Consider the following 23,948-nt stretch of genomic DNA (forward strand, 5'->3'; position numbering starts at 1 on the left):
AAAAAATAAATAAATAAATAAATAAATAAAATTTCTTGTTTGAGTTTGAGGACAGGGTTTCTCTGTGTAACCCTGGCACGTTCTCTGTGTAGATCTAGCAGGCCTAGAATTCAGAGATTCACCGGCTTCTGCCTCCTGAGTGCTGGGATTGGCAAAACAAAACAAAACAAAACAAAACAAAACAAAAAAATTTTCATACAGGGTTTCTCTTTTTAACCTTGGCTGTCCTGGAATTTTCTCTGTAGAACATGCTAGCCTTAAACTCACAGATCTCCGCCTCAGCTTCTTGCTGCCTCTGCCTCCCGAATGCTGGGATTAAAGGCGTGTACCACCACACCTGGCCCAAAAATAAATCTTAAAAAAACAATTTTTGTATTAATACTATTAAAATATTTACTTTTTTTCATTTTTATTCAAATAGAAAGTAGGACTTTCCTAGGCCAAGTTATAACATGTATCACAACAGGTGAAGTAAAATCCAGAAGCTGGTGCACACCTTTAATCCCAATACTCAGGAGCAGAGGCAAGCAGATCTTTATGAATTAAAGCTAGCATAGTCTCCGTAGTAAGTTATCGGCTAGCCAAAGCTACATACTTGCCTTAAAACAAAAATAATTTTATTGAATATGTTATAGCAACATAGTAGGTTTATTGTTATTTTGTAACGAATGGGTAGGTACTTATTTTTATAATGTTTCTGTTTCATTTATGATGTAATAAATATTGACAGATCCTAGGGTCACCAGTAATCCTTAAGGTTGTAAATGTACCAAGACATATGAGAACCATTGGCATGGAGTCTCCAAGCCTTGGCTGCATATGTTTTCTTTAGTGGGCTTACTGGATCTCAGTTCTACAGGGTGCACAGTGGGAAGTGGGCTTGTCCTGCGTCTTACAGGGCAGTCTGCCTCTGATCTGTGCCTTAAGTCACAGAGTATGATTGAAGTTCCCTCCACTTCTCAACACTTGACACACATAAACCGGTAACTTTTTTTTTTGTTTTGTTTTAATTCCTCATCCCTTCCTTTTTTGTTTCTGGAGATCAAGCCCAAGGTCTTGTACATGCTCTAACCACCGTGCTATACTCGCAGACATCTTACTATAACAAGCGATAAGCTTACTGCGTGGGGATACTCATCCATCCATTTACTAAATATTAATGAAAGCTCCCCCTTCCCTTTTAAGTAAGGCGTACATATTAATAGAAGCTGTAGTTTTTCCATCTGATCTGGTGCCTTTTTTCCCCCTTCTCTTAAATACTATTTGCAGGTATCCTTTTCCTGAGCAAAAGGTTGCCAGGTGACACATTTATTTCTTCTGTTTATATTTTGCATAGTTAGCCCACAGATTTCTCAGGAACTTTGTACTGTGCTCTGAAGCAGGTTTCTGATGTGTTACTCAGACTGGTCTCCTTGGTGCCAGAAGGATAGATGCATGCATCCTAGCAGGCCTGTCAGGGTGGCTTTCTTGTTGTTGCTAGACATTTTCAGATTCAGCACAACTTACTTCAGTACTTAGGACACTCTGTGCAAGACACCCTATCCGGTACTTTAGGCTAAATATTTTTTTCAGGTTTCTCCCCTGGGACTCCACAGTCTGCTGACATTAGTTTCAGTAAATAGCAAAGTAGCAGTGGGGGACAAAGATGAGTAGCAGAACCCTCACCCAGCACAAGTGAGACTGTCTGGCCAGCACTACCACCCCAAAGTGAAGAGACTTGTTACACTGCATATACTCTTTGAAGTGTATTCATTCTGTAATATTTTGAGGGAAGGATAGAATGATTTTTCTTTCCTCTCTGTACATAACAAATATAAAAAAATGTTATGATTATCATTTGCATGAGATTTCTGTTCTTAATAATATAGTCTTATGAAGTTCTAATTGCTTTCTCATAGCCAGCTGAGATTTGCTTTTTTAATTGCTTTTTAACAATGCCATATGTGTGGGAATTTATAAAACTGTTATTGGTTAGCAAGTTCTGAAAATCTCTAAATACTTTTTTTTTCTAGGTTGCAATAAAAATAATTGACAAAACTCAGTTGAATCCAACAAGTCTACAAAAGGTATGTTGATTTAGCATTTAATATTTTTAATTTTTCTCTTTTAACTGCTGTGTAATTTGCCTCTTAAATTTCTTAACTGTTAGTAGTTAGTATAACAAAGCTTTCTGTTCCTCTAGTGAGTGTAGCTTGCTGAGAATGCTAACGGTGTATGCTTGTAACCCCAGCACTTGGACTACAGAGGCAGAAACCCCCCCCCCCAAGTTTAACGACACTCTGGGCTTTCTAGTTAAGCACCTCTCTCCTTCCCCAAAAACGTAAATGGAATATTTCATAAATAGTTCAGTTCACTTCAATTGAGGGCAGTTGTTCTAATTGTTCAATTAAGGTAGAATTTAAAAAAACATTCTAAAATATTTTCATTCATGACATATTTTCTTTTTTTATTTATTTACCTTTATTTTATGTGCATTGTTGTTTTGCCTGCATGTGTGTCTCTGTGAGGGTGTCAGATCTTGGAGTTACAGTTGTGAGCTGCCATGTGGATGCTGGGATTTGAACCCAGGACCTCTGGAAAAGTGTTCGGTGCCCTTAACTGCTGAGCCATCTGTCCAGCCCCAACATATATTTTCTTAAAGTGACACAAACTGAACCTAGTCGAAACAAATAAAGCCTGTATTACTAACAGCAAATGCTAAAATCTTGAAGTCTATGTTGTGGCAGGGACAGTGAGCCTCAGCTGTCGCCCCAGCCCCTTGGGAGGCTGCCGGAGAAAGGAGGGCGTCTGGGCCCAGGGTCTTTGAGGCTGTGCTGGACAGTCTAGCAGTGCTTCCGTTTTCAGAAGTTTAGAGTGTGATTCACAATGTTCCTCACCTCTTTTTCTTTTCTCTAAGTCCTCCCATGAACCCTCCTTGTTCTCCTTCGAATCCATGGCCTTATTTTTCACCAGTTGTTATTGCCTGAATATGTGTAATATATATATTTCTAAATATAACCTGTTCATTATATGTAATGCCCCTTGTACGTATGATTTTAGAGATGACCAAATGGCACTGGACAACTAGTATGTACATTTATCCCTGGGAAGACCACCTCTCCTGCTCTCAGCTTTCCTCAGTGTGTAGTTCTGTATATGGTTGAGGATTCTTGGTCTTGTCTGTCCAGTTTGGCATATTTATTGGTGTCATCCTTGTTCAACTCACACTTGGGCAGTCATGTTGATGAGACTTTATGGGTGTAGCTTCTGATGTCACTAAGAAACACAACCTCAAGCAAACTCCCTGACCTCTGACTCTTACAGTCTTTCTGTAATGCTTGAGCTGTAGGTGCAGGACTATTGTTTTTGTTTGTTTGTTTGTTTTGTTTTGTTTTTTTAAGACAAGGTTTCTCTGTAGTTCTGGCTGTCCTGTTTGTTTTGTTTTGTTTTTTTAAGACAAGGTTTCTCTGTGTAGTTCTGGCTGTCCGGGAGCTTACTCTCTAGACCAGACTGTCCTCGAACCCAGAGATCCATCCACCTGCTTCTGCCTCCTGAAAGCTGGGACTAAAGATGTATGCCACCACTACCCAGCTTAGGACTACAATTTTTTTTAGAGGCAATACCTCTGTCTTAAAATACATGCATGTTGTTAGCATTTGGCTTTCTTTAAACTCTTGACATACCATGTTTAATAAGAAGCGATGGTTAATTTTATAGGAGAATATAAAAACTGAATGAAAATGGGAGAATGTTCTTAAAGCATTATTGCTAGTTCTGTCACTAGACTGGGTCTCCATCCTAGTGGCTTGGCACAGGATCCCTGTAGTCTTAGTTTTGTGTTAAATGGGCCCTTGCTGGCTCTACCCAGGGTGAGCTAATTCTTGAGCCCTTCATATGCAGTCCAAACATTTCTGAGCCTGTACTTGAAACCACCTGCTCTGTCTTGCTCTTCCATACATACACCCTATGGCCATGTGTTAACGAGAGACTGTACCTCAGAGTTTCTGAAATTATCCGGAGTAGCCAGTTCAAGCCAGCTTCTTGTTCTGGTTTGCCTTTCCCTGGAGCCAATAATAAAGGCCTGGCCTCTTGCTTTCCCTGCCCCGCTCTGCTTTCTGATGAACTCTGGCGCTCTCTGCATGTGACTTGCATAGTTTGGTGGGTTCCCTCCTCTTGGAAACTGTAAGAAGCTATCTCTTTCCTGGTAGTCACATGGTGGCACAGATCATGGTGAAAGGAGGACATCTTTGTAGTAAACCATTTAAGAAATGTCCTTGTCCTCTATATGAGACTGATGCTACCAGATAAGTACAGCTGGCCCCAGTGCTGTGCTGAAACGTTTTATCTAGGCCTTGATCTAGACTCTTCTCAGGTGAAGAAGACTTCATTTGAGTGAGCACATAGGCATTTTCAGTTTCAATACGCAGAGTGAGGAGGAATATCCGCAGGCTCTCAGAAGTCTCAGTTCCATCCTCTCTGAGACAGACTTGTCACCACGATGATATAATCAACCATCTTTTTCTTAAACTGGAACCATCTAATTAAAAACAAGACATTTACAACATGTAATAAAGTAGTTGATGTCTTTAAAATGTAGCTTTGATTGGTGGCTGATTTGCTGACAGGTCCTACAGCCTCTAGGCCGGGGGCCAGCAACTTTGTAATTACACAGCTTTTCTTCCTTGCGTTAGATGGTGCCTGTCTTGGAAACTTCTGTACCTCTCTTCTCTGTTTCACCATATGGAATTCCAGAGGCACAATCTATCGTTCCAAATACAGCCAGCCTTTGAGGTCTTTTCAATTCTTTCTTCTCCAAAGTAAACAGTCTCAGACTTTTGGTCACCCACAGGAGAGGCCCTTAACAATGGCCTCGTTTATGCATTACTTAAGTTGTTTTTGTTACCTGAGCTACATGATTCTTGCTGAAGTGGTTTTCTGCTGAAGTGTGTGTGTGTGTGTGTGTGTGTGTGTGTGTGTGTGTGTGTGTTGTATATTGTACCCCTGAGCATCCCAAACTTGTTGGGGCATTTAGAGCCATGAGTCTTTGTTTTGTTTTGTTTTGTTTTGTTTTGTAGTAAAAAACCAAAAAGCTGAGCCTAATAGGAAATGTCTTAGTGACAGGTAACTAACCAAAGGGCAGGTGGAAAATTGTATGCTTTCTTTTTAAAATTTTGAAGTATCTTCCACTTTTCTTCTGTCTGTATATGTAGAGAGCAAATGTAAGGTTCTGATGTACATTTAGCAAGTGTGGATTGGTTTAGTAGTTGCTGAGCTCTTAAAAAAATGGTTCCTGGGATGCTGGCATACACTTGTAATCTCAGCACTCAGGGAAGCAGAGGCAGGTGGATCTTTGTGAGTTTGAGGCCAGTCTGGACTACAAAGCAAGTCCAGGACAGCCAAGGCTACACAGAGAAACCCTGTCTCAAAAATAAAATAAAATAAAATAATAAAATAAAATAAAATAAATAAAATGGTCTTAATTTCTTCAGGTATTGGTGATGGATGCTCTGTGTTTATATCTGATAGCTGGCTTTGAAAAATACTTTTGTCTTGGCTAGAGAGATGGCTCACATTTCCAGAGTGCCTTTTGTTCTTCCAGAGGAGCCGGGATTTGATTTCCAACACTCATAGCTGCCACAGCCATCTCTAGTTCCATGAAATGACACCTCCTGGTTTCTGCAAGTACCAAGCACACATGTGGTGCATATTCATACATGCAGACAAAACACCATACGCATAAATAAAAATTTAAAAATTGGGCTGGAGAGATGGCTCAGTGGTTAAGAGCATTGTGGTCTTCCAAAGGCCCTGAGTTCAGTTCACAGCAAACACATGTTGGCTCACAGCTGTCTATACTGGGATCTGATGCCCTCTTCTGGCATGCAGGTGTACATGCAGATAGAGAACTCATACACATAAAAATAAATATTTTTTAAAAATTTAAAGATTAAAGAAATCTGTCTTAATTATCATCATTATCATCATCATCATCATCATTATTATTATCTTTGAAGCTAGAATATTCTACATCACATTCATATCCATATGTTATAATTCTGTTAGTCCCAAAGTACAGACCATAAATCTTTGGAAAAAGTATAGTTTTCATACTATCTTTCTTCACGTGATTTGCTGAATTCACAGAACGTTAATATGAGACCTCAACATATCATTTAGTTCTCTGTTTATCAGTCATCAAAAACCTCAATCTCAATTTCTTTGATTTCTTGGACTTTTTGTTATGGGGTTCATATGTTTCTCCTTGGAACATTTCGAAGGATGCTTTTTTGGGCCATGGGGGAGGTTTTGAGACAGGGTTTTTCTGCGTAGCCTTGGCTGTCCTGGACTTGCTTTGTAGACCAGGCTGGCCTCAAACTCACATCGATCCACCTGCCTCTGCCTCCCTGAGCGCTGGGACATTACAGGTGTGTGTTATTGCACCTGGCTCAATGCTTTTTTTTTTTTTTTTTTAAATTTCATTTTGTGTGTGTGCACATGCCACATTGTATATATGAAAGTCAGGAAAGCTTAAAGGAGTTGCTACTCTCCACCACCCAGGTCTTGGGGATCAAACTCAGGACGTCAGTGCTGCCTTTAGTTGCCAGAGTGTGGTGGTGCATTCCTTTAGACCCAGCACTGGGGAGGCAGAGGGAAGTGGGTCTCTGAGTTCAAGGCCATCCTGAGCTACAGAGTGAATTCTAGGTCAGCATGGCTATGCAGTGAGACCCTGTCTCAAAACAAAAACAAAGTTTACCTCCACAGCTACATAAATTGCCTGACCCTAATAAGGCTTTATCACTCTTAAGTGTGCATTAAAGGGTGTACAACATGTCAAGAGCAACATGGAACAGTATCTCGAACCATAAAAACTAAATATCTGAGGGTGACTCTGGATGGCTTCTGTCTCTCTTTCAGAGGTCTAACTTGTTCCTAACCACGTTAAGCTCTATCTCACTTAAAAGTTTCTGTTCTTTAGTACATTTTCTGAAATGGCTTAATTAATCATTGACACAATTAAAACTCCCTCTGGGCCAAGAAGGTTACTCAGCAGGTGCTTGCTGTCAAGATTTAGGACTCAGGTTTAATCCTGGGAACCTAGATGTTGGAAGGAAAGAACCAACCCCCACAAGTTGCATTCTGCCTTTTACATTTGTCCTGTGACACATGCACATACTAAATTTAAAAAGCTAAACTACCTTGTAGTAGTCTCAATGTACAACCTATTCTGAATAACAAGATGTATCACTTTCTGTTAAAAGAAATCTGTCAGCCGGGTGGTGTTGGCACACACCTTTAATCCCACTAGTACTTGTGAGGCAGCTGGCCTGATCTACAGTGCTAGAGCCAGGTAGCCAGGATCCTACAGAGAAATCCTGTCTTGAAAAGCCAAAAAGAAAAAAGAAGTCTGTCAATAAATTTTAGTTTTCCTATAAAAAAACGCAATAACAAAAAGGCTTTCTTTTCTTCTAGTTCTTCAATCTACTACTTCTTTAAAAGTAAAAATCCTCTAGATTTGTATTTGTAGTATTTTGTGGAAGCATAACTAAGAAGAATGTCATAGCATTCTGTTTGCAGCAATTTCTCAGATTTACTGCACAGTCTTACTGCAGACACAAGACTGCAATAGACGGCCTTGAGTTGCCAGCCTGCTATAGATTAATACAGGAGAATCAAAGGAACGAAACAAAGGAACGAAAGAAGAAAGAAAAAAAAGATTTTTCTGTGACCAAGATTTTGTAAGCGGTTTGTTTTGAGCTGATAAAAGGAGCCCAGGAGCTGCGTAGAACCATTTGCAAGAATTCCACAGGGGAAGGAAGCCATTGGCAGTGAAGTAGAAGCAACCCACAGTACTTACAGGACCCCCGGGGGAGGAGCCTTCTTTAGAACAGGCAAACAGGCTGCCTTGTGGAAGAGTGTCTGTCCCAGACCGTTCTCACTCTAGTGTACTGTCACTGGGTTGTTCCAGCCCTTTCATGCAGGGCCTCTAGGGGGGAAAGTGCTTGTACAGGGAAGAAACCTGGGCTTTCACAAAAGAATCCACAGACGAGTCCAGTGTGCATCCAGCATACAGCAAGTGCTAAAAACTGTTTTTGTCTTTAACATTATTTTGTGTATTTGACAGTTTTACCTGCCTGCCTGCATGTATGTTTGTGTAGCATATTCATGCCTGATGCTCACTGAGTTCAGAAGAGGCTGTTGGATTTCCTGGGACTGGAGTTACAGACAGTTGTGAATTGCCATATGGGTGCTAGGAATTGAATCCTGCCCTTCTGTAATAGTAACAAGTGCGTTTAATCACTGAGCCATCCCGCAGCCTCCTGGAAACTACTAGTTTAAAAAAGTTGAAGAAACAGGGCCCTAAGTAATCAAATGGCAGGGACACAGCAAACCACACGAAGATCACTACCTGTTTCTCTTTTCCTGGAAAATAGATGATTTTGTTCCTTCCCCCCACTCCCAAGATAGGGTTTCTCTGTGTAACCCTGGCTGTCCTGGACAGTTTTCTTGACTATCCCACAACTAGGAATCCTTAAGAAGCTACAAAGTCCACCACTGCTAGAGAACTCTTTAAGTGCCAACAGTGGCTGCAAAACAAACACCAACTTTGAAAAAGAAAATAGTCCCCAGATGTGATGGCCTATGTCTGTGATCCCGGCACTTGAGAAACTAAGGGAGGAGGATCACCATGATTTTAAGGAAACCTAGTCTACAGAATGTATTCTGACCTGGCCTGGACAATTTAATTAGACACTGTCTCAAAATAAAAATGAAATAGTGGGTTGGTGATGTACTGCAGTGATAGAAACTTGCCTTGTATGTGCAAGATCCTAGCTTCAATCCCTAGTACTGCAAAAAAGTAATATGTTGCTGACCTAGTATATTACTGCGAATGATACGCAAGATTCCCTTTCTTTGAAAAAAAAAAATTCAGTCTTAGTTTGTCACATTACATTGGTCTTCCTTAGCTCCACCCCAACAGAGGACTAAGCTCTACAGGGTTGCAACGAAGAAGCATAGATGTTCTGAGTTAGTTAACGTTTAAGCGATTACCCCAAATTCATCACAATTGAAGACAGTAAAAAGAGCAAAACCAGTTCTAACAAAGGATGTGGAGGTACATGGACTTTAAGTCTAGTATTAGGAAGCAGAGGCAGGTAGACTTCTGTGAGTTCAAGACTACCCTGGTTTGTTTAGCAAGGTTTAGGCAAGTCAGCTACATAGTGGAACCTTGTCTTGAGGGGAAGGGGAGAGATAAAAGGGGAGAGGCACTGGAAAGATGGCTCAGTAGTACGAACATGGGCTTCTCTTTCAGATGGCCCAGATTTGGTTCCTAGCACCCATGTGGTGGCTCAAGAGTCATCTGTAACTGTAGTTCCTGGGATCCAATTCCCTTTTCTGGCTTCTGCAGCACTCATACATGTAGTGCATTTAATTGTAGGCAGAATACTCATACCCATAAAATAAGTAATTTAAAAAACCCTTTAAACAAATACTTGTCAGGGTGGGTGTGGTAGCACACACCTTTAATCCCAGCACTTGAGAGGCCAGATCTCTATAACTTTGAGGCCAACCTGGGATCAAAGATGTGTGCCACAGCATATTGATTTAGTGCTTTTTTGCAGACATTTATCAAGTGTTTTTGTTTCTGCTGTGTGCCAGACTTGGTCTCAGGTCCTGTGGAAGATCATGATAATTAATAAGCACTTGTATAAAAAATATAAGACATGGTAGTGCTTGCTTTTAATCCTAGTACTTAGGGGAGGCAGACAGATCTTTATGTTAGAGGCCAGCTTGCGATACATAGCATGTTCCATGCGAGCTAAGGCTACACAGTGAGACCTTGTCTCGATAGGGAAGAAAAGGTAACAGCATTCCTTCCTTTGGGAGATACTTAAGACATTCCAGGGAAGAAGTGAGGCGATAGTTGTGATGTCAAACAAGGGACTTACTTAGTTGATTCTGAGAACCTGCCTGATGGATGAAAAGAAGAGATTTCGAAGGACTGAGCATGTCCCATTAACTGACCTAGTGGAGTGTGGTGCTGCTGTCGATAAACACTGACGGAATTTGGCAGGCCTGCTATTTGTGGTCTTGGTACAGTGTCCTAAGATAGGGTTAGCAGCTGATTGGGAAGTCTTCCAGTTTAGTGCTTGTGAAAACAATTGAGAGGTACAAATGACAACTACAAATTCAGCGGGAGTAGATTGTAAGCAGGGTCTCTCTTCTTGCTCGACAGAAGGAAGCCAGAAAAGACCAAACCTGAATTGTTGTCAGAGACAATGTGGTTGTGTTCTGTCTGGTCCAGAAAGTAATCTGGGATAGTCAGATTTGGGTTTTGAATGAATAAGTTTATTTAGTATACAGGAAGAAGAAATAAAATAAGTAGCAAGTAGAATTTAGACAGCAACTAGCAAACATTTTCACATTGGGGATTCAAAACATCAGGCAGACATCAATGGGGGAAGCTTCTCTAAGGCAGCCAGATGGCATTCCCAAAAGAGAGGCTCTTGGGCAGAGAAGAATGTTCTCTCAGATGAGATTCCCAAGGAAAGGAGTAAATAACAACAGGAAGGCAACTTCATCAGCTTAATACTTAGAGCATTCAGTAGAAACTGACTGGCTGGGAGTATGAGACAGTCAGCGGTAGTTTCCAGTTAGGCTTTCTCTCTATGGCTGAGCCTTCCGTGGCTTTAGGCACTTTTGTATCATGGGATAAACAGTAGCAACCTCTGTTGGAGGTAGTTTGCCTTCTTAGACTCTGTCACAGAGTAGGGGGCAGCCATTTTCAGACAAGGAGTGTTGGAAGACACTTTACATAACCATGCCTGGGTTTGTAGTTGAGGAGGTAAACCAGATTCCAGAGCTCTAACAGCACAGGGCAACTTTTTAATATAATGAACATTCCAGGGTGCCAGTCTTCTCAACTCAGAGCACAAAATAGAGAACTCGCAGGAGGTATTTATGTTGGAAATGAAAGCATTCCTGTTCTGGGCATGCAGCATATGACCTGGGAGGCAAAGGATCAGTGGTCAAGAGCACCTTTTGCTTTGAGAGACCTGGTTTGGTTCCCTGCATCCACATGGCAGCTCAAAACCGGCAGGAACTTCATCCAGTTCCTGGGGATCAAATGCCCTTTTCTGACTTCCTAGGGCACCAGGAACATCTATGGTATACGGTAACACATGGAAACAAAACCGTCTCCCTCCAACACAGCACACCCTCCCCCTTTCTCTCTCTCTCTCTCTCTCTCTCTCTCTCTCTGACACACTCTTAAAATCAGTCTGAAGAGGTGCTTCAGTGGTTAGACCATTGTGTGCTCCTTTTTTTTTGTCTTTGAAACCAGAGCATTTATTTTATGACTGATTGAAATGCTCAAGATGAACTAGATGCTGCAACAGCTGCCCTCTTGGGTTTAGGTGTTATTTCCTTCACGGAATCGTGCCTGAATCTGCGATAGACAATTTTCAGGTGCCTCACCCGACCAGCCCCGGTAGTGTTTCGTCTCTTAGCCTTAGCACTCCAGTTATACTTCCTCTTGCGCTTGGCAGGGTAGCCACGTTGCCACAGGTTGACTTCTGAAAGTGGTAGGCCTTAGAGCCACAGCGGCAGCACAGCTTGTATGTCCTATTGTGACGCTTTCCAAAGGATGACGTTCCCTTCGTCATCGTTCTTGCTCCTGCCGCCGAGGCCAAACAGACCGAAAGAGCCATTGTTCTTACTGAGGACCTGGGATCAATTCCCAGCACCTGTAACTTTACAACCACCTGTAACTCTAGGAGATCTGACTCTTGGGACCCTTCTGGCTTCCACGGGTTCTCATGCACACTTGTACTCCCCATAATTAAAAATCATAAGTACTTATGATAGCAGACTATATCAGTCTTTATACTTAAGATCTTAGCTCAGATTATATATCAAAACCCGCCTGTAGCCATCTACCTGCAGCTGTTCATTTAAACTTAGGTTAGACACAGTGAACAAAGCAGGCAACATGGGAGCCCTGGCCCTGTCACTAGCCTCCTTTAAGCAGATGCAAGCTGCTGTTTGAAGACTTTCCAGGATGTATTCCCTATAGAAAGCTAGTACAACTTTGGATAAAATGAACTCTGCCACTTTGTAGCGTTTGGGTCCTATTGTTAATCCAGTCCACGCCGATAGAGTTCTACCCTCCAAGGCCCCAGCTTGTGTCTCTGTTTCTACCACATGTCTTACCACTTCTGTGTACATCTTCTCTGCATATTCTGCTTGAGCCAGTTGTGCAAAGGTCTGGTTCACTGCTGTGGCTCTGTGCTGTTGGATTGGCAGGGGCTCAGCTCTGGGGAGAGGGGCGCTTTCTGTGCTACCTTTCATCCTGAAAGGCAGGACCAGCTTTCTGCTGCTCTCAGACAGTAGACCCTGATGACCAGACATTTTCTCCAGCAACTGCTCACTTTGACTTTGCTAGGATCACATTCGCTAAAGCAAGTAATATAGCAAGTGCAGCTGCCTGTGAGGTGTGGTTGTGGGGCCTGTGATGCAGATGGACCCACTGTACCGCCACCCACCTTCTCGAGCAAGGACTTCCAAGCAGGTATCATTCAGAATCTTATTGAGGAATCATTTGGAATCAACAAATCGCATGTAATCCTAATATAGTTCATTGGGACTGCACAGGTTTTTAGATAGGACCTCAGGTGTGTGGATAATGAATAGGACCAAGTTTAATCACAAACTAGTCTTTCTCTCTCTCTCTCTCTCTCTCTCTCTCTCTCTCTCTCTCTCTCTCCTTTTATTCTCGAGACAGGGTTTCTCTGCAACAGCCCTAGCTGTCCTGGACTTGCTTTGTAGACCAGGTTGGCCTCAAAGTCTCAATCTTCAAACCCACAGAGATCCACCTGCCTCTGCTTCCCAATGCCAGGCAGTTACAAACTATTCTAACCTAAATCTAATCTTGTTTTTAGAAGGCAAAATTCATTCAGAATATGTGGTACTCATTTCTCTCAGGATTGCTGCTGTTTCCACTAATGGAAGCACTTGGGAATACTGTTTGGTAATAAGTTATAAAGGTACTCCAGAAACCGGGCATGGCGGCTTACAGCTGTGATCCCACCACTCAGGGAGGCACAGACAGGCGGATCTCTGTGAGTTTGAGGTCAGCCTGGTCTGCAAAGTGAGTCCAGGATAGCCAGGACTACACAGAGAAACCCTGTCTCAAAAAATCTTGAAAAACAAACAAACAACAACAACAAAAACAGAAAAGAAAAATGTACTTCAGGGTTACTCTGGATTTCCATGTTGTTTTATTCTTAGGAATAGAGTAATAAATATAATGAAGTAGTTTTCTAAGGGAAAACTTATACTGTAAGCAGAGTATAATATTTAATAACATAGGGGTTTGTCTTTTGCTTTGTTTTTTAGCTCTTCAGAGAAGTAAGAATAATGAAGATTTTAAATCATCCAAACATAGGTACTTTCTGCTTTCTTAAATACTTGGGGTTTAAATATGCAGTCTTGAAAATATGTCAAAGCTAAACATGTATTTCTGAAGTGATAGGAAGCTCTACCCCTTTTCCCTATGCCATGTATATTTTTAATAACATATATATACAAGTTACTGTTTATACTAGCTCTTTGAAATTACAGGCATTAAGCATTTGAATTAAGCTTTAGTGCCATAGGAGTATGTATACTCAGTCTGACTTTTTTTTTCCTTAGTGTATTGGGGAAATATAATTGCATTTCATTAGCTGATAATATTTTCAAGAATAGCATATAAAGATGGGATACATGCTGTACAATGTAATTTGTATAGGAGCTATCTGTGTGGCCAATGTGCACAACTGTGACAGATATTTAAAGATGAGGAAGAACCTTCTCCTGCTCTCATCATTGTAGGACCAAGATGACACACACAGATGGACTAACACGTACACCACTTAAAACAAATAACTTTTTCTGTTGCTTATTTACCAGCACTGCTTTAACTTTCTCAAGTTTGATCATAGGTGCTGAGTAATGGTAAAAATTTCATCAGTGCACAGAACACTTAAAACTACCCTGTCAGCTCTTCTGTTTTTTTCTGTCTAGTATCTTATTAAGTCATTAAAAAAACAAAACAAAAAAGGCAAAGAAATCATTTAATTGTAAAGGACTTTCATTCTATTTTTTTTTAGAGGAAATTTTTAAAGAAAATAACAAAATTAAGTAGGCTTTATTAAGTGACTTAATAGCTTGAGAGTTCTTTATTTTCCTTTAAAAATATTTTTAGTTGATGTATTATAGCTTTATGAATTAGCAGAAATAGAAAGTTCTACCTAAAGAAAGGAGCCATTATATCAAAATTTCACTGATTCCCTCCCCCCCCGCAAAAATTATTCTTTTTTGTTTATTCTGTTTTGTTTGGGTTTGGGTTTTTTGAGACTATGTAGCTCTGACTGTCCTGGAGTTCTTGTAGACCAGGGTAGCCTCTGGAAATCACTCTTTAAAAGAAGTACTGGGGACGGGGAATGTAGCTCGGTGATGGAACATTTCTCTAGCAAGCCTGAGACCCAGGGCTTAGACCTTAGCTCCAAAGGAAAGAAAAATAAAAGTTATTTTAGCTGGGCTGTGACACAATGTTACCTTCTAGGAAGGCTGAAGCAGGAAAACCCTAAATCCGCAGCTTGTCTAAACTACAGAATGAGTTCGAGGCCAACCTTACAACTTAGAGCTAAAATAAATATTAAAAAGTTTGGGAATAGTGCTTGACTAGCATTCTTGAGACCCCAGATTCAATTCTCAGTACTACAAAAATAAAAAAAAAATAGTATTTAATTGCTACATTTCCCTCTCTAATTATTTTTAGTTATACTTTAAGAATATTTACAAAGGAACCTAGTTCTCTAAAAGTTGTATTAAGTTCCCCAAGTTACCGAAGTCTCAGGTGGAAGCCTCGCCTTAAAATCGTTGTGACAGATGAAAGGGCTGCCCTCTTACTGGGAGATAAAGAGGACAGGGGTGAGCAGCTGGAAGGACAGCCTACTCCCACAGACACCATCACAGACAGAAAGGGAGGAAGTGAGGATGCAGTCATGCACAGACTACTGAGCACAGAAGGGCCAGCTCTCCAAAAACGTTTAACAGGAAAAAGTTGGAGGGTTTGTAGCTTATAGGTACGTGTTTTGTACATATAGACATTTGTTCTTTCCTCGTCTATCTTCTCCCCTCCCCCAGTGAAGTTGTTCGAGGTCATTGAAACGGAAAAAACACTCTACTTAATCATGGAATATGCAAGTGGAGGTAAGCACGTTTATATTGATTACAGGGTGAGAAAGTATGTGTGTGTTTTTCTTTTTTTCTCTTTTAAAAAAACCTTGTACAGCCACAGTGTCCGAATGGATAGTCATTAAGGTTTTATTGTAACTGAGATCAGAGTCAAAGATGCTGGCCATATCAGTCCTGTGGGTTATAGTGTTTTGAGTATTAGTGTTACTGGTTTTTATTATATTTATTTATTATGTATATTATGAACACATGCAACAGCACACATAGAGGTCAGAGGACAACTAGTGGGACTTGGTTCTTTGCTTTCACTATGGTCTTAAACTCAAATGATTCAGCTTGCATGACCCTCTCTGAGCCATCTCTCTGGCTCCATTCACTATTAGCATTACTAACTGATAATATACAGCAACTCTCATTTTTCCATTGTGGCAAATATGTATCACATAAAATTTAGAATTTGAATCTCTCTGTCTGTGTCTATCCTGATAACCTTGAGCTTCTGATCATTTTCCTTCTACCTCCCAGAACCTGGGGTTATAGAAGTATGCTACCAGCACCCAGTTTTGTTTTGCTTACTTTGGTTTTAACCTGATTCTGTGGGCTGGAAGCTAGGGCTTTCTGAATGCTAAGTAAGCACTCCACCAACACAAGCACATCTAGCCCGGTATTTGCACCCACTTTCAAGTACATAGTTGAATGCCTGTTTTGCTCAGGGTTGTTTGTTTTGTTGTTGTTTGTTTTGTTTTACTTTTGGAGACAGTTTCTCTGTGTAGCCCTGGCTGTCCTAGAACTTACTCTGTAGATCAGGCTAGCCTCAAACTCACCTGTTCCTGCCTCCCCGAGTGCTGGGATTAAAGGCATACCCCATCCATGCCCGGTTTTAGTGAGGGCTTCTATTGGTGTAATAAACACCGCGACCAAAAGTAAGCTGTGGGGAGGAAGGGTTTGTTCAGCTTCCGCTTCCACATGGTAGTCCATCACTGATGAAAGTCAGGGCGAGAGCTCACACAGGGCAGGAACCTGGAGGCAGGGGGTGTTGCGGAGGCTGTGGAGGAGTGCTGTGCTGGCTGGCTCCTCCTGGCTCATTCAGCTGCTCTCTTAAAGAACCTGGAGCTTTAGCCCAGGGATGGCTCCTCCCACAATGGGCTGGGCTCCACTCTACTAATCCCCAATTCAAGTTCTCTGCTGCTCTCCTACAGTCAGTCTTACAGAGGCGTTTTCTCACTCGAGGTTCTCTTCTCTCAGATGACCCTAGCTTTGTCACGTGGACATAAGAGTACCTAGCACAGTGACATTAAGTACATTCACAAAGGGTTTCTCCAGAAATGTTCCTAAACAGAAACTGCATATTTTAAACCTTAACTGTCTCTTTCTCTTTTTCTCTTTTCCAGCCCAACCACCAAACTATTTTATGTTCTGAATTTGTCTAGTTTAGATACCAAATATAATGAATATAGTTGTACTCAGTTGTACAATATTTGTTCATTTGTCTCTGACTTACAATATTTTATTTAATATAATGTCAACATCATCTATACTATGGCATTTCCTTTCTTTTTTAAGGCTAAATAGTAATATGAGAGGGAGAGGGAGATTTACGTGTCTACGTACTTTTTTTAATCACAAGTATTTGAGATTTTTAATGCATTAATGTTAGATGTTTTATCAGTTCTTAGTTTTATTGGTTGTCGTCTTGTTTTTGCTTTGAGGATTGAAATGTAGGGTTTAAAAACATGTCAGAACTACATTTCCAACTCTATTGGATTTTAATGCCATTGATGTCTTACCTTTCTCAAAGCCAAAAATGATGGTTTTAGTTCATTTGGTTACAAGTAGATGTGTATTGCTTCTGTGGTTCTAAAGAGTCTCCTTGAGGACTGAGGTTGGTGAGATCAGTGTTTGGAGCCACCAGTAAGTCCCACTGTCTGTCGGTGCTTTCCTGGTTGTCTGCTCTTACTCTGCCCCGAGCACCATGCTTGGCACACTGCAGACCCAACAAGTCAGAATTAGAGTTTATTTGTTGTATTCGTTTGCTTTCTGTCTTAAAATAAACACCATGACTAAAAGCACTTTGGGAGGGTAGAAGGTTTATTTGGCTTCCACACCCTAATCACAGTCCCTCGCTGAGGAATTCAAGTAGGACCGTAGGCAGGACCACAGAGGAATGCTGCTTACTGGCTTGCCTCTGGGTTCCAGTTCAGCTGCCTTTCTTATACCTTCCAGGACCACCTGCCCGGGAATGGCACATCCTACAGTGGGTTGGTCCCCCCATTAGTCAGCATTTAAAGAGAGAGACTGCCATGCCGGCACATGCCTGTAAGCTATTCTGATGGAGGCATTTCCCTAATTGACGTTTCCTCCACCCAGGTGACTGTTGCTTATTTCAAATTGACAAAAACTAACCAGCACATTTATGAACTCATCAACTCCTAGGGACATATCCTGTTGCATGCCACAGGATCATAATTCTATCATTAATTCTTTCATCCAAGTTATAAAACTTGGAAGTAGAAGTTAAGTCATAAGCCAGGCTAAGTGGTGCACGCCTATAAATCTCAGTGCTCAGGGAGGCAGAGACAGGCAGATCTCTGAATTCAATGCCAGCCGGGTCTACAAAATGAGTCCAGGACAGCCAAGGCTACACAGAGACCTTGTCTCAAGACAGATACATAGATACATACATAGATACATAGAAAGATAGATAGATACATACATAGATAGATACATAGACACATAATTACAGAGATGGGTAGTTGGATAGAAGAAAGGAAAGAATGAAAGAGAAAGTTAAGTCATAGCTTCATTGTTGTGAATTAATCATTAAATCAAAATTGTAAGCCTATTGGGACTGGAGAGATGATTCAGTTGTTAAGAGCATGTGTTCAGTTCCCAGCACACACGTGGAAGTTTGCAGCTACCTGTAACTCCAGTTCTGGGGGATCCAACATACTTTTTGGCCTCTAAGAGCACCATGTTTGTACATGATACACAGACATACATGCAGACAAAACAGCTATATACATAAAACAATTTTAAATATATTTAAAAGGGGGGAATGCTGAAGAGATGGCTCAGTGGTTAAGAGTACTGGCTGTTCTTCTAGAGGACCCAGTTCAGCTCCCAGCTCACAACTCTCTGTAACTCCAATCCCAGAGGGTTCGACAGCCTTACATAGACATACGTGCAGGTATAAACACCAATTCACATGAAATGAGAATAAATTTAAAAAAGAAAAGCAGTTATGAGCTTGTCAGAGGATGGGATGAGTTATAGTGGCCTACCTCCGACACCACTCTTCCATACTATGAACTCTTTATTGTGTATTTTGTGTCTGTGGGTGCTGGAGGCTGAGCCCAGGCCTTCCGCAAGAGCAGTAGACACACGTGTGCATGCCCATGTGCACACTTACATGCGCTCTTGGGACCAGGGCCGTGAGGACTGCTGGGACTTGCTGAGTGCCAGCCTAGCTTCCGATTCAGCGATAGGCCCCATGGAGAACAAAACGAAGAGTGATGCAGTAGACACCTGATGTCATTCTCTGCCTTCCTCAAGCATAGGATTTCTGTGAGTTCAGGCTCAGCCTAGTCTGCATAGTAAATTCCTGGCCACTGAGAGCTAGAGCCTCTGCTTTGTCAGTCTGTCATTGGTTTCTGTTTCTGTTTAAGTGCCAGGCCGCAGATGATTATATTTAATTAGAAGCGAGAATAAAATGTATAAGAAACATCCTGGCTTGTTAAAATGAAGATGGGCTTTGGAAAAGACAAATTGTGGGATGAATTCAGTGGCTCTCAGTGGCTGTGGTAGTGAGGTAATGTCTGATGGGCTGAATGTCGCAGTGGGTATACTGATGGAGCCCCCAGTGGCATAACTCAGGGTGTTTTACTCTCTTGAATATGCCATGTCTTGTTTAAATCAGCTCAGCAACGCACTGTCAGGCTAAGGACATAGGAATGGCAAAAGTTTTATTAAATTGGCTCACCACTGCCAAACTTGGTACCTTTTCCATGCCTCCCTCCCTTCCTTTCTTTGTATTTGAAACAGGTTTTCACTGTGTAGTCATTGTTGCCTCAGAACTTGCTCTGTAGATCATCCTGACCTTAAACTCATAGAAACCTACCTGATTCTGCCTCCTGGGTGCTGGAAAGAAGGCATGCATATCATGCCCTGAGTACCTTTTAGTAGAATCTTAGAAATTACAAAGAAATCCCTAGAAATCATCCATGGCACCTACTTTTTATAGGTAAAATTAAAGCTCAGAAAGGTCATGCCTACTAAGGGTGCCATAGCTAGCTGGGTTCAAGGACTGAACTAGAATTAAAGGCGTTCTGGTTCCCCATTCAGTCCTTCCATCCCAGCCATGCTATCCTGACCTTTGCAGGAGTGCCACTCCACATTTTTCACTTAGTAATATGCCTTTAGAGGCTTTAGTCCAGCTGCTTAATCAGTGTTAATACATTTTAATAGGAAAATGTTTTCTAGCTTATAAATTGTATTCCTGATTTATAGAACTTAATCATTGTGAGTGTGCTTAATAGTTGCAGAAATCTCTTAAGAGGTTTATGTTGCATTGAATTTATAAATGAACTATGATATTGACATTTGCACCTTGTCTGTGGTCTGGACAACAGTGAGTTGGTTTCATCTACTAATAGTGGTTGTTTTTTTTCTTGTTATGTGTACGCGGTTTATGTACATGTGTGCATACATGGGTCTCGTGCTGGCATGTACATGTCACAGAAGATGGGATAGGGTTTCCTCCTCTGTCACTCTGCCTCTCCTGGATCCTAGAACTAGAGTTTTCAGCAAGTCTGTAAGGCAATTAGCTCCAGAGACCCTCTTGACTTTCCATCTCTGGCAGTGGGGTGATAGGCCCCCGGAGGCCACATCTGCCTGGTCCCAAGGATGCAGTAATCCAGTTTCAGGTCTTTTTGGTTGAGTAGCAAGCGCTTTTAACTGCTGAGCCAGGCTTTTGCCCCTAGGTTTTTGTTTGTTTGTTTGGATTTGGTGTGGTGTGGTGGGTTTTTTGTTTGTTTGTTGATTTAGTATGGCAAGGTCCCATGTATCGCAGGCTATCCATGAACTTGCTATATAGATGTGTGTTTGTATGTTACTTTTCTGTTACTGTGTTAAAACACCATGACCAGAACTGCTTCTAGAAGGAAGATTTTATTTAGGCTTATTTCAAAGGGATAAGCATAATTCATGGCGGAGACACTTAGCAGCAAGTGGCAGTCATAGCAATAGGAGCAGGAAGCTGAGAGGTTCCTTCTTCAACCACTAGCATAAAGCAGAACAAACTAGAAGTAGAGTGAGGTTTTGAGGTCTCAAAGCCCACCTCTAGTAAACGTACTTCATTAAGGCCATACCTATGAAACCTCCCCAAACAACTGTGAACCAGGTGTTCAAATACCAGAGTGTATGGGAGCTCTCATTTAAATTACTATAGAGCTAAAGAGGACACTAAACTTCTGGTCCTTCTGCTTCTACCATCCTAGGGATGGGATTGGTGCTGGGTACAACGCCACACCAAACTCTGGTGGCATCACCTTCATCCTGCCCTAAGCCTCACTGCTCACCACTGCTGCGTACCCCATGCAGCCAGTCATGCTTACACTCTACTTAATTACTGTGTGGATACTACAGTGGGCTTCCCATCCTTTCCCTCAACCTGACTCTTCCCACACTAGGATTTGGTGGTCTTTTATGAAGTCAATTATATCTTCTTAGTGTCTCACCTCATTTAGAGTCTAGCTGGAGCTTTTTTCAAAACCTGCTGAAGTCTTGTGTCCCTGCCCTGCACTCTACCCATTGCTCACACATCTCCAAGACCTGTGGCAGCCTTACTGCTCCTCCGTGCTATGTATGTACGTATGTATGTAGAATTTCACTATAACGGCTTCAGTGTCCACTCCATTAAGATAGTTAGCAGAGTGCAAACTTGTGCCCTACAAACTCTTGTTACTCCTTTTTCTTCACAGCATTCATGGACCTCTGATAAACTCTGTACTTGTGTTCATTGTTTCTTTTATTAGCCAGCAAATTCTATTAAGAAAGAGGCTCTACTGAACTTGCTGCTGAAATTTCCAGAGTATGAACATTGCCTTCCAGAGCATCAGTGTTGCCTCACAGTTAGTTAATAGTGATTCAAACATTTGTTAAATAAAGTAACACTTTGTGGTAATAATATTACAGGAAGATACGTTTTTGGGGAGAGATCGGGAGAGAGAGATAGGGTCTCTCTTTTGGTTGGTCTAGAACTCAGAGAACTGCTGGTCTCTGCTTCCTGTGTGCTGGGGTTAAGGGTATGCATGACCATACCTGGCTTACCTTTCCATCTTGATTGCTCAGTTTCTGTTGAGGCCTTTGGAGAGACAGAAAGCTGCATAACTTAAACGTGTTAGAGTCTTATTATGGTATCTCCTCAGCCTGAGGAGTATCCTTGTGAGCTTAGTTAAGCTTCAGTTATAGCTTAGCAACCATGTTTTACAACTGCTAACTTCATACTTATTTTTAAATTTATTTAAATTTTTAAAATAGGAGCTGGCGAAGTTCGCTTGGTGATTAAGAACACTTAATGATTTTGTAGAGGACCAGGGTTCAGTTCTTAGCACCCACATGGTGACTCAACCATCATTTGTAACTCAAGTTCTAAGGGAATAAAATACTTATTTTTGATATCTGTAGGCACCAAACATACATCTAGGCAACACACTCATACACACAAATAAATCTAAAAATTTTTTAAATAAAAAAGGACTAGAGCTTTGCTAATAGTGGAACATTATCAATTTGTGGGGAAAGTAATGCTAGATATAGGATTTCTGCTTAATTTTATTTCTCTCTATTATAGGTGAAGTATTTGACTATTTGGTTGCACATGGAAGAATGAAGGAAAAAGAAGCAAGAGCTAAATTTAGACAGGTATGAGTTAACACGTCTTTAATTCAGTAAGTTACATTTTTAATCCTGGTAGTGCAGTAAGAGTGGCATCTGGCGCCGAGGACGTGGCTGTCAGTAAAGGCCTGCTGTGCAAGCATGAGGACCTACGTTTGAGTCCCCCAGAGCACGGAGAAAGCTGGGCATAGTGATAGATACCTGTAATCTCAACACTGGGAAAGGGGATAGAGAACAGTGAGGAAAGACCCTCAGTGCTGACCTCTGACCTCTGCACAGACACACACGCAGTCAACCAGTAAATAAAGGGGGAAGCAATTGGTGCTGGCCCCTGGGCTCCACACAGACATGCACACAGTCTCTCAGAGCACTGATTGGCTATTAACGTTCTTTAAGTACTTTAATACCTGAAACACTGTAAGCAGTGAATGTGGATCACATTGGATGGATTTTGTGGGCTTTTAAGATTATACTTATGGGGGCTGGAAAGATGGCTCAGAGGTTAAGAACACTCACTGTTCTTCCAAAGGTCCTGAGTTCAATTCCCAGCAACCATATGGTGGCTCACAACCATCTATAGTAAGATCTAGTGTGCAGGCAGGATGTTGTATAAATAATAAATAAATCTTTAAAAAAAAAAAAAAAAAAAGATTATACTTATGAGCCAGGCATGGTGGCGCATGCCTTTAGTCCCAGCACTCGGGAGTCAGAGGCCAGTTTGAGGCCAGCCTGGTCTACAGAGTGAGTCCAGGACAGCCAAGGCTACACAGAGAAACCCTGTCTCAAAGGAAAAAAAAAAAAAAAGAAACAAAGATAAATGAATGCTATAATTGTGAGTCTGCACCAATGGTGACTAACCCTACTTTTCTCCTCTCCAGATCGTGTCCGCAGTACAGTATTGCCACCAAAAACGGATTGTTCACAGAGACCTCAAGGTGAGCCCAAATTCCCTTGCTGAGTTATAGAGTTCTCTCGGTAGACATTTTGCAGATGAAAATTAGATTGTTGTTCAATAAAAAAAAAAATTAAGTTCAATAATGATTGACTCCTTTTGATCAAGAGTTTTTTGTTGTTTTAAGTGAAGCTTATAGAAAGTTTTTCAGGTCTCCATAAAGGTACCTAATGGTTCATCTCTGGAAGACAGTCAAACAGACATACCCTGAAACACAGGGCCCTCCTGGACAGTGGTGTCTGTGCCCCTGTCTGTGCCTGTGTAGGAAGGAATTCTGTCTGTAAGCTGTGGTGCCTGTAAATGGCCTCTGTTCTCCTTTGGAAGAGTTAGGATTCACAGAGCAGTTTTCTTAGAGGCCTTCAGCTTGACTATACCTCCAGTCAGTCCTTCTTCCCTCTTCTTGTTACTGGAACCTGGGTTCCTTTGCTGTCCTTGCCCTGCTTCCAGATACACCCACTTTCTCCCTGTAACTCACAGCGTGTTCTCTACAGTCTTAACTTAGTAACTTCATCAGCTCTGCTCATGAGATTACTGTCTACTTGCTTGTCCCTCTCAACACCCACCCTGAGTGCATCCACTCTAACAGCTGCCCACATGTGAATGACCTCCAGTCTATATCTGCAGCCAGTGCAGTTCTAGGACCCAAACATCCTGGCACCTAGGCAGAAAGTATCTTTTGGACACCTGGTATAGCCAGTTCAAAGTCAAAAGTTTTTCTTTATAAACTGGAGTGAGACATTTTCATTATGGTGACTGAGGCTTCTCAAGAGCCTTCAGCTCCAGTCAGTTGCCACTTCTTTTGCTTCTGTTTTCTGTCTCTTCTATTCCATTCCTACGCTCCAGAGCCAGACCAGATAGTTATGTTATAATCAGTTAAAAC

General features: G+C 41.5%; 1 protein-coding gene and 1 pseudogene across 11 annotated transcripts in view; one reads left to right on the forward strand and one right to left on the reverse strand.

Moving 5' to 3' along the window:
* Positions 1-23,948, forward strand: part of Mark3 (microtubule affinity regulating kinase 3) — a 91,579-nt gene that overhangs the window by 33,549 nt on the left and 34,082 nt on the right. For 10 of the 11 annotated variants that reach the window (XM_060388217.1, XM_060388218.1, XM_060388219.1 and 7 more), the window contains 5 exons: positions 2,013-2,066; positions 13,378-13,426; positions 15,172-15,237; positions 22,073-22,143; positions 22,995-23,051. In XM_060388217.1, the coding sequence (XP_060244200.1) occupies positions 2,013-2,066; positions 13,378-13,426; positions 15,172-15,237; positions 22,073-22,143; positions 22,995-23,051 (297 nt within the window). The remainder of the gene's footprint in view (positions 1-2,012; positions 2,067-13,377; positions 13,427-15,171; positions 15,238-22,072; positions 22,144-22,994; positions 23,052-23,948) is intronic. The other variant, XM_060388223.1, reaches the window with a different exon arrangement.
* LOC110560178 (large ribosomal subunit protein eL37-like) lies at positions 11,353-11,645 on the reverse strand (annotated as a pseudogene).

Source organism: Meriones unguiculatus, chromosome 7, assembly GCF_030254825.1.
Source record: "Meriones unguiculatus strain TT.TT164.6M chromosome 7, Bangor_MerUng_6.1, whole genome shotgun sequence".
Classification (NCBI taxonomy): domain Eukaryota; kingdom Metazoa; phylum Chordata; class Mammalia; order Rodentia; family Muridae; genus Meriones; species Meriones unguiculatus.